This window comes from Meleagris gallopavo, chromosome 5, assembly GCF_905368555.1.
Source record: "Meleagris gallopavo chromosome 5, MGAL_WU_HG_1.1, whole genome shotgun sequence".
NCBI classification, from domain to species: Eukaryota; Metazoa; Chordata; class Aves; order Galliformes; family Phasianidae; genus Meleagris; species Meleagris gallopavo.
The window spans coordinates 26324522-26339122 of record NC_139408.1 but is presented as its reverse complement, the minus strand read 5'-3'; the positions used below and the strand labels follow the sequence as shown (position 1 = coordinate 26339122).

The window sequence follows — 14601 nt, the reverse complement described above, 5'->3', positions numbered from 1 at the left end:
TTCGCCCTCTAGTAACACCTGAAGAATATAGTTGTTCTTTTCTGGCTTCACACGCTTACGTGTGAGGAGACCCTCTGAGGCACTCTGCCTTTATCTGAAAATTAGCTCTGAAGTTTAGGAAGAAGTGGAGATAAAAGCAGCATCAATTCCAGCCCCTGCTTTTAGCAGTCACTGGAAATTAGCTGTGTGGAAGTAGCCAACCAGCATTGCCAGTTGACAAACTCATGTGCTGCCTTGCACAGGCCTAGCTCCAGGTGCTGGGCATGTGAGATGCCCTCAGAGATGCTTAGTGGATCTTCTGTAGCTGTCTCAGGAGCTCTGTGTCCTTCACTGGTATCTCTGAATTGCACTTCGTTGCCCCTCTGTGGTGTGCTATTATCTCCATGAGGCAGGAGGGGAGCCTTGGACAGAGACAGATGGATTTGTTTGCTGGAGGTCACAAAGCAATTCACTAGCCATGCTGCTCTGCTTGTTCCCAGCGCTGTCTCAGAGGTCCTTCTTCCTTCAGAGCTGCTGGTGTTTTTGTTTGGTGTTTTTTTTCCCCACCTTCTTTTCCCTGCATTAGGGCAGGGTGAAATTACCTGGACAGGTGAAAGAAGCAGATTTCAGAGAGCTTATCAGAGGGACTTGGTCCTGGATGCACACATGGGGCTTTGTGGAGGGAACCAGCCAGCACAAGCAGCCCATAATTCTTTTTAAACTTGTTCACAAGTAAGGATAAAGCTGACCATCATGTGTTCCTTTGAGGAGCCCGGGAATCTGCTGGAGGCCACCAGGAACTGTGTTGGGAATGGAAAGATTTGCTTGCAAGAGGAAGCTGTAACCTTTAGGTAGCGTATTGCAAATGCTGGAGTGTTACAGGAAGATGGTGCGTGTAATTGTTTCTGGATCAGATGAGAGGACAGAGAAGAAAGATAGATATGGCATCTGAGGAGGAGGAGAAGGAGAAAAGTAGCATCCAACACTTAGAGCAGAAACTGCTGGTAGTCAGGCATGAGGACAAAAAGAAGAAGCAGTTTTTGGAGCTTTTTATGAAGGAATCATCTCCAGGGCGATTGCAACTGAAATCCAAATTAACAGTCACATTTAAGGTATCAGAGCCAGCTTTATTACTTTGAATGGAGCTGGTTTAAAAAGAAAATGTATTTTGCCTTTATTAAATATTTATTTTGTTTGAAATTTAGCTTTTTTTTATCATGATGTGATCATCACAACTTGTAATGACTTAAATCGTGTTAGGTGGTTTACTTCGTTTCCAGTAAGCAAAACAAGTTGTTTATTTTCCTTCGATAAAGCAATTTTTTTTAGCTGTTCAATTCCAAACTTTTTGTTGGAATAAAAAATAGGAAACAACAATTTAAGCAAAAACTATGCTTGTGTTTTTGAAGTCTGTAAGTGTTCCTTGAGACATGGGACTCATTTTGGAATATTTTATTCCTGATATGCATGGAAAACCTGAATTCTGATTCCAGTTACAAGTGCATCTGGAGCAAGGCAGTAAACTTATAGCTCATAGTTTGGGACAGAAAGGTCTGACAGCCTTGCTTGGTGTACTCTGGTAAAGGGGAAAGGGTAATATTAACTTCTGTAGTGCTTGGATTGGGGCAAAATAAACATTTATTCTATCACAAATATGCTGTAAATTAGATCATCATGGAGGGGTTGATTGGAGGTCACCTGGTGCAGCCTCTGCTTGAGTAGGGCCAACCAGATAACTGACCCTCCAGCAATCTATTGACTTTCTCAGGTTATTTTCATCTTTCTGACTTCATTCCTGCTGAGAATCCATTTTGGCATGTGTTAAAAACAATATGTAAACAAGGTGTGAACAGGTCAGCTATGTGATAGTCGGAGATTAAAAACATGGTGATCAAGTGCAGCATCTGATGTTGGCAGGAAGGTTTTCTTACCATCTTGGGAAGACTTGAAGTTATACTTGTTTTGAAATGTGAGTGTTGAGTCTGTAAAACAAATTTACTTTCACATCTAAATGAGGGACACTTGTCCGAGTTGGAGAGAGCTTGTCCTCCTGGATAGGGGCCCTTTGCTGAGATTTTATTTCACATCATTTCTAAAGAGAAAATCTTCAGGAAAGTTGTCAGAAGTGTGATGCCTTGGAAGGGCTTTGCTCTCAGTGTGACCACTGCTAGCTTCTGCCCTGAATAGCTGAAGCTCCTGTGACTATCAGGCAGTGTACTCTACTCTGAACCACTTGAGCTAACAGGAGAGTTTCTGCTTTGTTTTTCCTGTGTTTCTCAGATCTGTTTGAAATACAGGAATTCTTAGAAATACCCTATATGTGTTGTTCTTGCTTTCAGCTTTTTGATCTCCATGCTCTTGCCTTCAAGTAGGTGCACTAGGAAAAAAAAAAATGGAAGGTTGTTTTAAGCTCCTTTCTCCAGTAATTACATAAATTGCTCTGAAAGTAGTGCCTTCTATTTGTTTCCAACAGTCGCAAAGAGCACAGTAATACTATTTGATAGAGAAAATTCTCAGCTACAGAATGCTATTTTTTTCAACACAGCAACAAAATATAATGGATATTGGTGGGAAGGTTCAACTTCTACTGCTGTACCACCATCATCTACTCTAATATCCTTGGCCAACATAATAAAATAACAGGCTTTACTTCCAGAGAAGCCCTCGTAGATCCCTTAATTGCCGTGACTTATAGAGATGGCTGTATACCTTCCTGTGTATGATGGATTGTGTATGTTCCTGTGAAATGATTGTGTATGTTCCTATATATATTATTTAATTAAATTCACATATGGACTCAACATTCTGTCTCTATCACCACTGATCAGCAAAAAAGAATGACTGCAATAGGATTATCAGAGCATTCATGCTATCATCTTTCAAGCTGGTTTTTATCTCAGCGTTTAAATTTGAGAGTTGTTGGCCCTTTCTCTAGGTCTGTGTTTGTATAGTAATGTGTGACATTCGATCCCCATCCTATCAGTAGGGCTTCAAAGCAGTCAAATTATACAGGCATAACATTCACTGTTTTGCATAAGCCACTGAGTCTTTTCTTCCTTTTGACAGATTGAAGACATCATTACAAGAATGCAGGATGACAAAACTGGTGGAGTCCCCATCCGAACTGTCAAGAGCTTTCTGTCTAAAATCCCCAGTGTCGTCACCGGTAAGGAACCTGGTTAGAACAGAAGAGAGGGTGAGCTGGTGCTAGCTGGCTGTAGGCCAACAAAGATGCAAAAAGAAGGAATGTAAGAAAAAAACTGCCCATCTCTGCTTAATGTTTGCACTTTGCTGTTAGGGGTGAAATACTGAACCAAAGTTGATTAACTGTTTAAGTAAGAAAGTATTTATATTTCTTTATAGTGAGTTATATTTAAAAGTATGTTACATGCTTCAGTGCCTGTCACACAATCTTTCAATACGATGGGAGTAGGAAGATTTTAGGGAAGAATTCAGGAAAGAATGTTGAAGCTTTGCTTATACCCAAATACTTCTGTCAGAATTCTATTATGTGTAGAAAAATGAGATGTTTTATGCGCCTATACCTTTTTATTAAATATGTGCAAAGGTGTGAATAGTGCAGGAACTGACTATCACTACAAAAATGTTCCTACCCATATTTCCAGACAGAATAGTTGCTGGTGCAACAATGAACTTTATTCTTATTTTATGCATTTATTCAGAGTGATGTGATGTAAACTGCATGGAGGGATTGTACTTGTGATTCTGGTACGTGCTTTTAATAACATGGTAGTAGTACTCATTACAGTGACATAGAAGTGCCATTTCCTCTCTCCAACACTAGGCTGTTGTCCAATATCTGATCCCAACTGCACCTTAACTTATGATCTCCTTTATGTTGTAATGTAAATGTAACTTTCTTAGTCCTGCAGAGTTGCTTTCTGAATCAAATTGGATACACATGGTGATTGGTCAGTTCAGGGAAGTTTCAACTCCGTTTTCTGAAAAAGTGAAGAACTTCAATCTCTGTGGCTGCTACAGTGACATCTTCACTCCAGTAAAATTGAAATAATCACTAAAATTCAAAAGTGCATTACTGCATATGAGCAGTGCACTGATAACTGGGGACAAAAACTGGCAGTTCATGCTTCTTGCTCTTGGAGACTTTATACTGCTGTAAAATAATAGGATAATATTTCTAGTCAACAGGAATACTGGTGATACAACTGGTGTCAAGTCAATGCAAAGATGGTTCCCTGCAGTGGAACATAGCTGAGCTAAAGCACTTCAGAAATATCCTGACTGTGAAAAATGTTGGATTGAGCAGAATTTGAGGTTGTGATGATTCGTTTAGGAGTGTGGCTTAATATTCTTGTATCAGGAAAATAGTGTCTGACTTAAGCTACAGGAATGGGATACAAATCTGCAGAGCTCTTGTGGATAGGCAGGGAATGTGGAAACTGAAGTTTTTATTTAAACAAGGTTTGGTCCAGTTAATCCCTTCTTATTGAGCAACAAGATTTGTCTGAAATTGATTCCAGAATATTGAATTCAAAGTCACTGGCAGTTACAGGATTATTGTGTGAAACAAACATACATCTATAATGAGATGTGAAAAGTGTGATAAGGTGCTAGTCTACAATACACAAGCTGGATGTCCTGAGATTTACTCAACTGAAATAGATTTCTGGTATTCCTGTTAGTATTCATAGCATTGATTAAGCAGTTAATCTAGTCATCAAGTTGCCATCTTTAAACTGGTTATCTTTATTTTTAAGTAGCACTGATGTTGGCAGCTCCCTGGCATGATGGAAGGTACCCACTTGCACTCTGTTCCTCTGAAACAGCAGCTGCATCATCCTGAAACGGCTGTTCTCAACAGCATGGGAAATAGTAGAAAGATGAAAACGAAATAAGAACAAAGTCTCCCTCTAAAGCTCACAACAAACTCAAATTTGAAGTGGAACAAGCTCAGTAACGCTCCCTTCAGATTTGAAGACAGTTGCATTATGATGCACTGCGCACTACACGAGGCCTCCAAATTTGAAAAGTATAGTTAAGTAAAGGATCAGCTAAGAGCCCAGTCTTCTCACCATTTCATATTTCTCCCTTTAGTTGCGTCCACCTACTTGTGTATGTTTTTGGTGTTCATAATAGATGATCAAAAAGCTGGAGCACTTGATGTGTGAAAGGAGGCAAGAATGCGTATCTGAGCAGAAGTTGGTTTTTGTTCAGTCTGAAGAAGGCAGAACTAAAAGGAATGTGAGCTTATTGAGAAGATGATGTCAGAGACATGTAGTGGAAGCACGGAAGACAGTGTACACAATTTGCATGAATAGAAATTCCAACTGGATATAGGGAGAAAGCTCTTTGTGGTTAGAACAGCTGAGGAGTAGCCAGCAGAGAGGCTGTGGAACCAGGGTGTTTTGGAACTATTCAGGAACTCAGGAATCCCTGAGCACAGCTGAACTGAGCAGACTGACCTAACTTGGCATTTAGCTTTGCCTTAAGTGGAGGCTGGATTAGTGATCTCTTGTGAATCCTTGCAACCTGAATTATTCTTATGATCTTAGGTTACTCAAAGTTAGTGCTTTTCTAATTTCTTCAATTTCATGAACACAAGATAATTTCAAAAAGCTTTAGGCATATCTTTACAGCTGTCCTCTTAGGAAGAACTTAATTTCTAGACTCTGGCATTTTTGCACACTATTCTTCTTCCTGAAAAGTAGAACAGTGATGTTAAGATACAATTTACTTGGCAGGTTTGCAGTTGCTGTTATTAACAGTGCTTTATTTTTGCTTGACACTTCTATTATAAAGTCTTCTCACAGAAGAAATTTTTTTTTTTCTTTAAGATTTTACAGCACTGCCTTGGTGCTCTAAACATGCAGCTCTGTTTATAGTACAGAAAAGCGGGTGTTTGATTTAAAGTTTGAATCCCAGGGAAAGAACCACTCATCTCTGTTTCACTTTCATGTCTGGATGCTTAAGTTATGAATGAAGAATCCTGTAACAGAAGGAGAAAACATTGGGGAATTATCATTAATGATTCTCTCTAGACAACAGGAGTCTGGGAAAAGGAAGAGAACCTTTTTTGAATCTGTGATGAGTCTGCATGTGGATGCTGTGCCAAAGGCAAGTTTTAATCTGCATTAGAAATAGATTTGTGTATCTTCTTCCTTGGCTTTTGACTCAAAGTAGGTCAGTCAAAGGAGGAAGCATCACAGTGCTATCGTAGCTTAGTCTTCACTTTTATGGGCAAACTGCAGAATGAGAATGAAAGAAAGATGTAACCAGACAGTGTAGCATCTGTGCATGTGTTCACAGATTCTCTAGTAAATTTAGAGTACAATGCTGGCACTGTGGACAAATGGAAGCAAAAATTGACTAAAGACAAGTATTGAGAAGGGCTGTGATCCATACATCAGCCATTGTCCATCATGACAGTTGTTGCAATAAATAGATGTTTACACTTCTCTTTTAATGAGGAAGCCATTTCCTCAGTAATGTTTTGTTTCTGCAAATGGATTAGCAATTCTCTATTGTTCTAAACTGATATAAGAATATCTCATTAAGATATCCAACTACAAAGCTGGCCTTCTACTCTTTTTGATATCCATGCTTTCACATCTTAAAACTAGCTTTCTCTTAGGTCAGTGCACATAACACCTGTACTTGCTTCTCTCACTGATTCAGACTTGGCCCTTTACAATGCTGATGATAAAAGTTAGGAAAGCCAATGCTAACCTGCAATAGCTGACCTTTCCAGTGTAAAAAGTCTCCTTTATACTTCCCAATCTTCCCTTCATCCCCCAATCTCATTCCACGTTTCCCCATCTGATCCTGTGTACCGACATCTTTGCTATTAGAACCCAAAAGAGATGTGCTGTCTACTAGTTTTCTACCATTCAACCCTCATCCCAAGAAGTTTTGATAATTCATCCTGACCCATTACCTATCCACTTCAAGCAGTCCTGTTCTCACAGGAGAGAGAACTCCTTCCAGCAGCAAGTCCCCTTGTTGTCACCCCGCTTGTGCACTGTTCTAACCCTTACCACCAGTGCTTGCTTGTGTCCTTGCTGTATTCTCATAGCTACTTGTGTGGCTTGGAACACATTGATGGATGATGTCTGGCTGTACTGGCTTGGGGTAATTGCCACGCAAGTTTCATGCACACAATTCTGCCAGAGCATTTCATTCTTGACCTGCCATGTCTTTTATACCAAGTTCTAGACCTCTCTGAGCAGCAAGTGCCAATATTACTGAATACAGCCAGATGGCCTGTCGTTTCTCAAGACTCATGATATATACCAAGTTTAAACTGCCATGTGTCTCTGTCTGAAGAAGCCAGCATGCATCTTGGCAAATGCACATAGAGTTGTCCCAGAACATTTCAGAATGTCAACTGCTTAAAGAAAATGCATTTGGCTGGAGCAAGTAAATCCCATTGTGTTGGAAAAGAGAGAGGACTTATTACTGATAGTGTTCCCCAATGGTACAGTTCAGGGCAGTTACGGTATAGTAGATGTCATACACATGTTGTGAGGTGAGCTCCTCAGGAGCCCGTCTGGTGATATTTGTAGCATTTTCACTTCAAGGGTGCTCAAATGCATCTTGCAGCCAGAGGTGCAAAGGTAATGAGCAGGTTCCTCCTTTTCAGGCTTTGAAAGCTCCTGGTTCAGAGAAACTGTACAAAGTGAGAGGTTGGTGGTGAGGGGAAAAGGACCAGGACTGGCAGTGCCAACAAGCAGCAGCACCCATCAGCTTGCAAGGCCCAGTGAGCTGGCTGCGAGGCTTTGCTGCAGTGTTTATTTTCTTAATGCTTTTATTTTAGAGTTAGAGCCTGCCTTGGTTTTTCACAGAAACTGCATTCACTTGTGACCAAATGGCTCCAAAGTTGACTGCAGTTTTCCCCAGGGCTGTATGTTGAGAAACTTACGTCACCTGACCATAGGATTTTAATTGTAGGACTGGCCCTGATTGCAGGCTGGGCTGAGCATTTTGACAGTGGCATTCTTGATCTAAAGTACACATCCCTGGATTTGGGATAGTCATAGTATCTGACAGCACTTGAGTATCTGAAACATCAAAATGACTGTGTGATTCAGAGATTTGAGTCTGAGTCAATCAGTCTTTTAATTTTGACTTTCTTTGTGCAATTTTGCTCTCTGAGAAACAGAGGACTTAAAATGCAGTACTGGCTCTGTTTCAAACAGAGTTAGTAGATGTAAATGGTCCCAAATCTAAACCAAGTAGAATCTTTTGCACTTGGACAGGAATGAGCTCACTTAATTAAAGAAAACACAAAACAAGAAAAAAACCTTTACTAAAACTTAAATATTTCAAGTAATTTAGGATTGTTTACCGGCTTGTTAATAATACAAAGAACAAACACTTGAGTAAAAACTGATACATATTTATGTTCACGTGCGCAGGAATGATATGGTACTATGTAACTATGAAGCTGCCTGGTGGGGCAGGATGGAAACACTGGTTGAGTATGTAACTTCATTTCTTTCCCACTAGAAAGTAATTGCTCTGAGCAGGTTGCATTTAAACTAGTTCAGGTGAAGGCTGAGCTTCTTTGTCACAACTTACATTTCCTTCTCTTACACATCTATTCTTCAAATTGCACCAAAGGAAATGTTATCCATCCTAACCTCAATAAGAACATTGTTATATCTTTTAATCTGGTATTTCAAAGCTGCTGTGAACTGCATGGCTCTAGACATATCAGTTACTACACGAGAAGCATGTGTGCTGCAATTTTGTCCGTAGCTTTCTCTTAAGCTCTGTATTCCCCTGCCAGGAGAACAAATTAACCCAGTTAAGGAGCTGAAGAGTTACGCTGTTTTCATCTGCAGCTCCTTCCATTTTCCTCTTCAAGAGCATCCAGCTCTCTGCCTTTCAAAGGAGGAGAGGAATTGGGGAGGAAAAGATTGAAATCTGTTCTCTAAAGTGTCAATTCTTTGCCTATTGTTAAGATGTAAGTCACTGCCTTGAGAAGCAAAATTTTAAAGGCTTTAACGTTGAGGAGATAAGGGGGAGAACAGACTAATTGAATAAGATATGATTGTCAAATAAATGAGAGAAAGCAACCAGAATTAATATTTTTAAAAGTGAGCATTAAGGATGTCAGCATCTGCATGAGACCACACAGTGTGCATGTGTATGCTCACATACAAAAAGCATATGATTTTACATAAAAAATAAACCTAAGAGTGCATGAGCTGGATGCTAGAAATAACTAAGGATAAGCTTCTGTGTTATTTGTAAGTGCTGTGCAGAATGGTGAATGCCAGCATTTGTGTATTACTGCCCTCTGCTGCAGCCAAGCTTCACTTCAGTTCATGCAGCCTCACCCCATTATCACTAACCACTCTTTGTGTAGTGCTTTCCCAGCTCAAATGTAGCTGGTACAGAACATTTTGAGTCCTGTGGTAGTGGTCCTGCCTGCCTGTGCAGCACAAGCCCAGCTCAAATACTGCAATATGTGTGACTTCACAACTGCTCTGAGCTTTGAGAAGAACAACTGAACTATTTTCAGAGCGGGCTCCTGATGCCACTCGTGTGCCTCAGTCAGTTCTCCCTTCTTGTCAGGGTTGTTTGTCTCCACAGAAAGCTCTTCTGTGCATCATGTGGAGCTTCCTGGTCCAATTTGTCCTTGCTGGAATGGAAAACTTGCTTTCATCAAGTTAAAGTATGACAGAACAGAAGACTAAATCATGCAGTGGATATTCTTGTAGCAAATAAAAATACAATGAAAAAATCACCATATGGTCCAGATTCATCCTTCTGTGGTGGCTTGTCTGCTCTTCCTAGATGCTAGAGATGATGTCAAAAGTGAAAATAAAAACAAGAAAATGTTCCAGCCACTTGGGCAGAAGTTAGAACAGCATGAGAGTAAAATTTCTCTTGCTGAAGAATATGAACATAAAAATCAGTGGGCTTGAAGACGACGTGTAGAAGCTATGAGCCTGAAACAAAGCAGATCTATTAAAAATCGTTAACGTTTTGGTGGGAATTGTCTTCAGTGAGGCCTTTCAATAGAGGCTAAAACCTAGAGTAGATTGAGACAGATGTGATGCTAAGTTACCTGCTGAAATCCAGTATTTAGATGTATTGGTAATTCAGGTACAATAACAAAAGTATTGCATATTAAGAATGTTCTTGTTTCCTGACTGCATTTTATTCAGAAACATGGTATTTAACTGATGGAATATCGTGGCTAATGAATAAAGCATTAAAAAGAAAAGTCAACAATATCTCAATGCCTGTAGAAATTCATAGGAATGATTAATGCATTTTTACATTAATTTCACTATCTTCAAAAGCATAGTGTTGTAACAAAAGTTTGTTTTCAGATGTGAATGACACAGCAAAAGATCAGAGATTAATTACAAGTACCATGTGGCTTTGATTTTTGTATGCAAGTGTTGGACAGACTGTGCTCCATCTGCAGTGCTTCACCTCTCCTGTCTTCAACTCAAAGCAACTTGGGAATTGTGTGATGAAATGCACTTTTGTTATCTTTTTTTCACACCTTCCTCCTTGTTTCTGCATTGCCTCTAACCCTCCTATGGGCTTCTGAGCCTGAGGAGCTGCATAAAGTCCTAAACCTCTTGTGTCTGGACATCACAGTTAAAGAGTTCAGGAGTGCTAGTGTGGAGAAACTGTTACCAGGTTTGCGTGGAGACCGTGAATAGTTGATGAGTAACTTGTTTTTTTTCTGGCTATTCTAGAATACAGAGTTCTTTGATCTTTTTCTTATTTGGATTGCATAGTACCTGGGAATGCCGCAGATCTGTGTTCAGTTTGGGATCCTTCGCTACAAGAAAGACACTGAGGCCCTGGTGCATGTCCAAAGAAGGACATAGAAGCTGTGAAGGATCTGAAGCACAAGCCTTATTGAGAGCTGCTGAGGGAACTGGGATTGTTCAGTTTGGATAAGAGGAGGCTCAGGGGAGATCTTACTGCTATCTACAAATACCTGAAAGGAAGCTGTTGTGAGGTGGGGTTTGGCCTTTTCTTCTAGATAATAGCAATAGGATGAGAGGTAGCAGCCTCAGGTTGTGCAGGGGAGGTTCAGGTTGGATATTCAGAAGAATTTCTGCTCAGAAAGAGCGGTTGGGCACTGAAACAGGCTGCCCAGGGAGGTACTGAGTCACTGTCCCTTGCGGTATTCAAGAATCTTGTAGATATGATACTTAAGGATATAGTTTAGTGGCCAATATTAATGGTAGATGGACGGTTGAACCACATGATATTTTCAAACCTTAATGATCCCGTGATCTGGCTTTTAAAATTTCCAGCAGAAATGGTAAATTAAAAAAAAAAAAAGTTAAAACTTTCAGTTTTTTCACATATGTCTGTCATTATAAATAACCAACCTTATTTTTTCCCTCATACACCTTTATGCAGTTACTTTAACGTTTTTTTCCCTGTGTGAATAAATCTCTCAGATTGCATGCTGGCTTCCAATGGATTTGTTTTGAATGTGGTGTGAATTGATGAGCTTGGATATTTTTGATGTATGATTCACTACCACACGCAGAGAAGAAAATTATATTTTGGTCCTGCAGAGAAATAGAACTAAGCAATTAGGTTCTCGTTCAGTTAATTCCTGTTTGATGGCTGCTTGCTTTGCAAGAGGAGAATCTTAGGATTCTACTCCATTACAATGTTACTTGTACAATAAGAATTATTTCCATGAAGATACTTCAGTTATATGACCAGAAAGGTACTATGTTAAATCTTGCCCAGAAATGAGTATAAAACAGTCAAGAAACTTTGAGAAGTTTGTTCGCTTGAAATGCTAATTATGACACTTAAAACATAGTGTAACATGGACTCCTAAAAAAGTAATGTCTGTCTGTACCAATGGGAGATTTTGCTCTATCGTCACTTTTTCCTGGTTGTTTGTTTTGTGTGTGTGTTGTATTGCATAGAAATGTGGCTTGTGGTCCTATTTTTATTGTAGATAGAATTGTTTCCCCGTTCACCATTTATTTACTAATTTATTTAACTAAGAATATTGATTTTTTTTTTTTTTTTTTTGCTGGGTAATACCAAAATTATTTGTGAAACCACTTGAATCATTTATCTTTTTTTTTTTAATGATTTACCTTTTTCCTAAGCATTCAGTAAATATCATGACTCTTTCCCGAATAGATTATATTGACTGAGAACCGCTATTTCGTAAATAAGGTATTTGCTATATGTCTAGTGATTTATGTAATGCTCTCCTACCTGAGACACTGTGACAGGTGAGGGAACTGCAATAGAGATCATAGAGGAAAAAAAAGTTTCTTGTATTCTAATGTAATTTCAATTGCTAGTCTATTCGAGACTGGTTGCTGGAGACAATTGAACAATAGCATATTAATGAAGTAGAAAAAATGCAGTCAAAACTAATTATTTTAAATGTTACTCCTAGTTTTGCTTTGGAACATCATTTATTCATCATTTGCATCTTTGCTATATGGATATTATATTATGGATATTTTTCTTTTAAGTAAGAAGTGTTTATTTTAGACATCCAAAGGGCATTAGGGACTAGATACAAACCAGTAGCTTGCTTTCTTGGTGTGCTCTAAGATGTACTTGAAAGTGATATGCCTATGAGATGAAAAAACAATACAACATGAAAATGAAAACGATAAGAATAATAATTTCAAAGTGAACTTGTCAGTTTACTGGTTCTAAAACCTTGCTTTGCTACAACAGCTTGGTGGTGTGTCCAGGCACTCTGTTGTGCCTACTGGGAGCTGACAGTGATCAGTTTAGACACGGCAGTTGTGCCCAGAAATACATAATGCAGATGTAAAGGCACTCGCAAGTTTTTGTTGTGTGTCCTTGACCAGTAAGTGTAGGACTTGTTCCTGGGAGAAGCAGGCCTGGTGGTGAGCAGCAGAGAAGGTGTGGAGACCTTCACCCCTCCATCCTTCGGCAGCATGCAGGCTGACAGCTTGTGGAGGTCCTTCAGGAGCACATCACTACATCACTGTCCTTCTTGGACATTAACATATATGAGCTTCCCATCTCGTTCTTTCACTGAGGATCTTGGTGGGTTCACATAATTTTGTACAAGATCAGCTGAGCGGGTGCGCTCCTGAATGTATCCCTCTGCATTGGAGCACTTCTATTTAAAAGCACAAAATAACAAGTTTCCCTTCCTCTGTGGAGAACAACATAACAGAAAAAATAAAAGCAGCAAAGCCCAAGTTTTCTTTTTGCAAAGTGCTGAGTTTTAAGAACAGCTGTTCTTAATAGAACATAATATTTTACCTGCTTATAGATAGCCATCATGGAGCTACTCTTAATTAATATGTTACATTTCCTTATACTGTTAATCCCTTTGGTGGGTTGGGACTCAGCTACAGAAGCTCGTTCCATGTGAACATAATAAACTCAAGAGGGAGTCACATTTGAGCTTTGCGGATTCTTCCACATTACCTTTTTCTTCCTTGAGGTGCTCTCTGGAAAGCTGTCCTGTCAGGTAGGAGTGCTTAAGACAGAAGCACTCCTGTGGCTGACAGCAAGGGTTCAGCTTGCCTCTGGCCACTTAGCCTCACTGACCAGGTGCTCAAGGAGGGCTGGGGAACAGGCATGGAGCTGCAGGCCCCATCTCCTCCAGCTGCCCTCTAATTGCTCAATCTCTCCCTGAGAACTCACAGGTGAGGCATTTAGCATGATCCTTCTCTCCTGCCACTTTCCTGACAAATCTGTTAGCATTACGAAGTTTAAGCTGGGGAAAAGTGGAGTGATCAGGATGGTACCTGGTATAAGCAGGGCAGTAAAGCACAAGAATGCACCTCTTGCACTCCATACGTCTTCAGTCAGCCTGTTTCTTGAGCCCTGTACAAGTTAGATTTGAGTATAACTTCTAATTAGGTATCTGGGTCATGTTTGATACATTCTCAGTTCAGCACTGACGTTTCTCTGCTCCTACTTGGTTCTAAATTTGCCAGCTGTTTTCCTTAAATAATTCCACCTTCCATTACAGGATTGCTTGTCTTATGTAATTACGCCCACAGTGGTACGAGGGCAGTTGCAGGGACAAGGAGACAGAAATAGCTCTGTGTTTTCCACCAGCCACGGCATTCCGTAATTGAATCATTAAAATTTGGATTCCCACCTCTGCTGTGACAAGCTCTCATTCATAACGTCTAGACTCTGTCAATTTACCACAGCTCTGAAAACAGCTGTCTCCTGTGCCATTGATTCCTCTAGTTTTTGCATTTCAACTGTTTAACCCAGAAATGTCAAGATTAAATTCCCCCTCATTACTTCTCTTCTGCAAAGGATTTGTTACCAGTTTGGATAGATTCAAGGGTGAATTGCTTGAGTTTTCTTCAAAATGGTCTCTGGCCATGGAGCATTTTCTGAAATGGAGAATTATGTTACATGAGTCAGAACATTACCAACACTATAATAGCAAATAGCATGAGCTCTGGAAAAAGATTGCAAAGCACTAGGCTAAGAAAGAAATTTTCAATGTGCTCTGTCAGGTTGAAGGTTTGTATGTCTGTAACTATTGTCACAGAATAGGACTTGCTCTGTTTTGGCCCATGCTTGCCAAAAGAGATTCTCTAAAGATAGCATTCCGGTTATCTGTGGTCTTATACTGGGACCTTCTGTCTCTGGATGTTGCTAAACTTT

At 39.8% G+C, this 14601-nt stretch overlaps 1 protein-coding gene across 4 annotated transcripts in view; it reads left to right on the top strand.

The window, feature by feature from the left end:
• RGS6 (regulator of G protein signaling 6) overlaps window positions 1-14601 on the top strand; it is a 231932-nt gene that overhangs the window by 143707 nt on the left and 73624 nt on the right. For all 4 annotated transcript variants that reach the window (XM_031553564.2, XM_085224907.1, XM_031553561.2 and 1 more), the window contains one exon: window positions 3046-3145. In XM_031553564.2, coding sequence (XP_031409424.1) covers window positions 3046-3145 — 100 coding nt within the window. The remainder of the gene's footprint in view (window positions 1-3045; window positions 3146-14601) is intronic.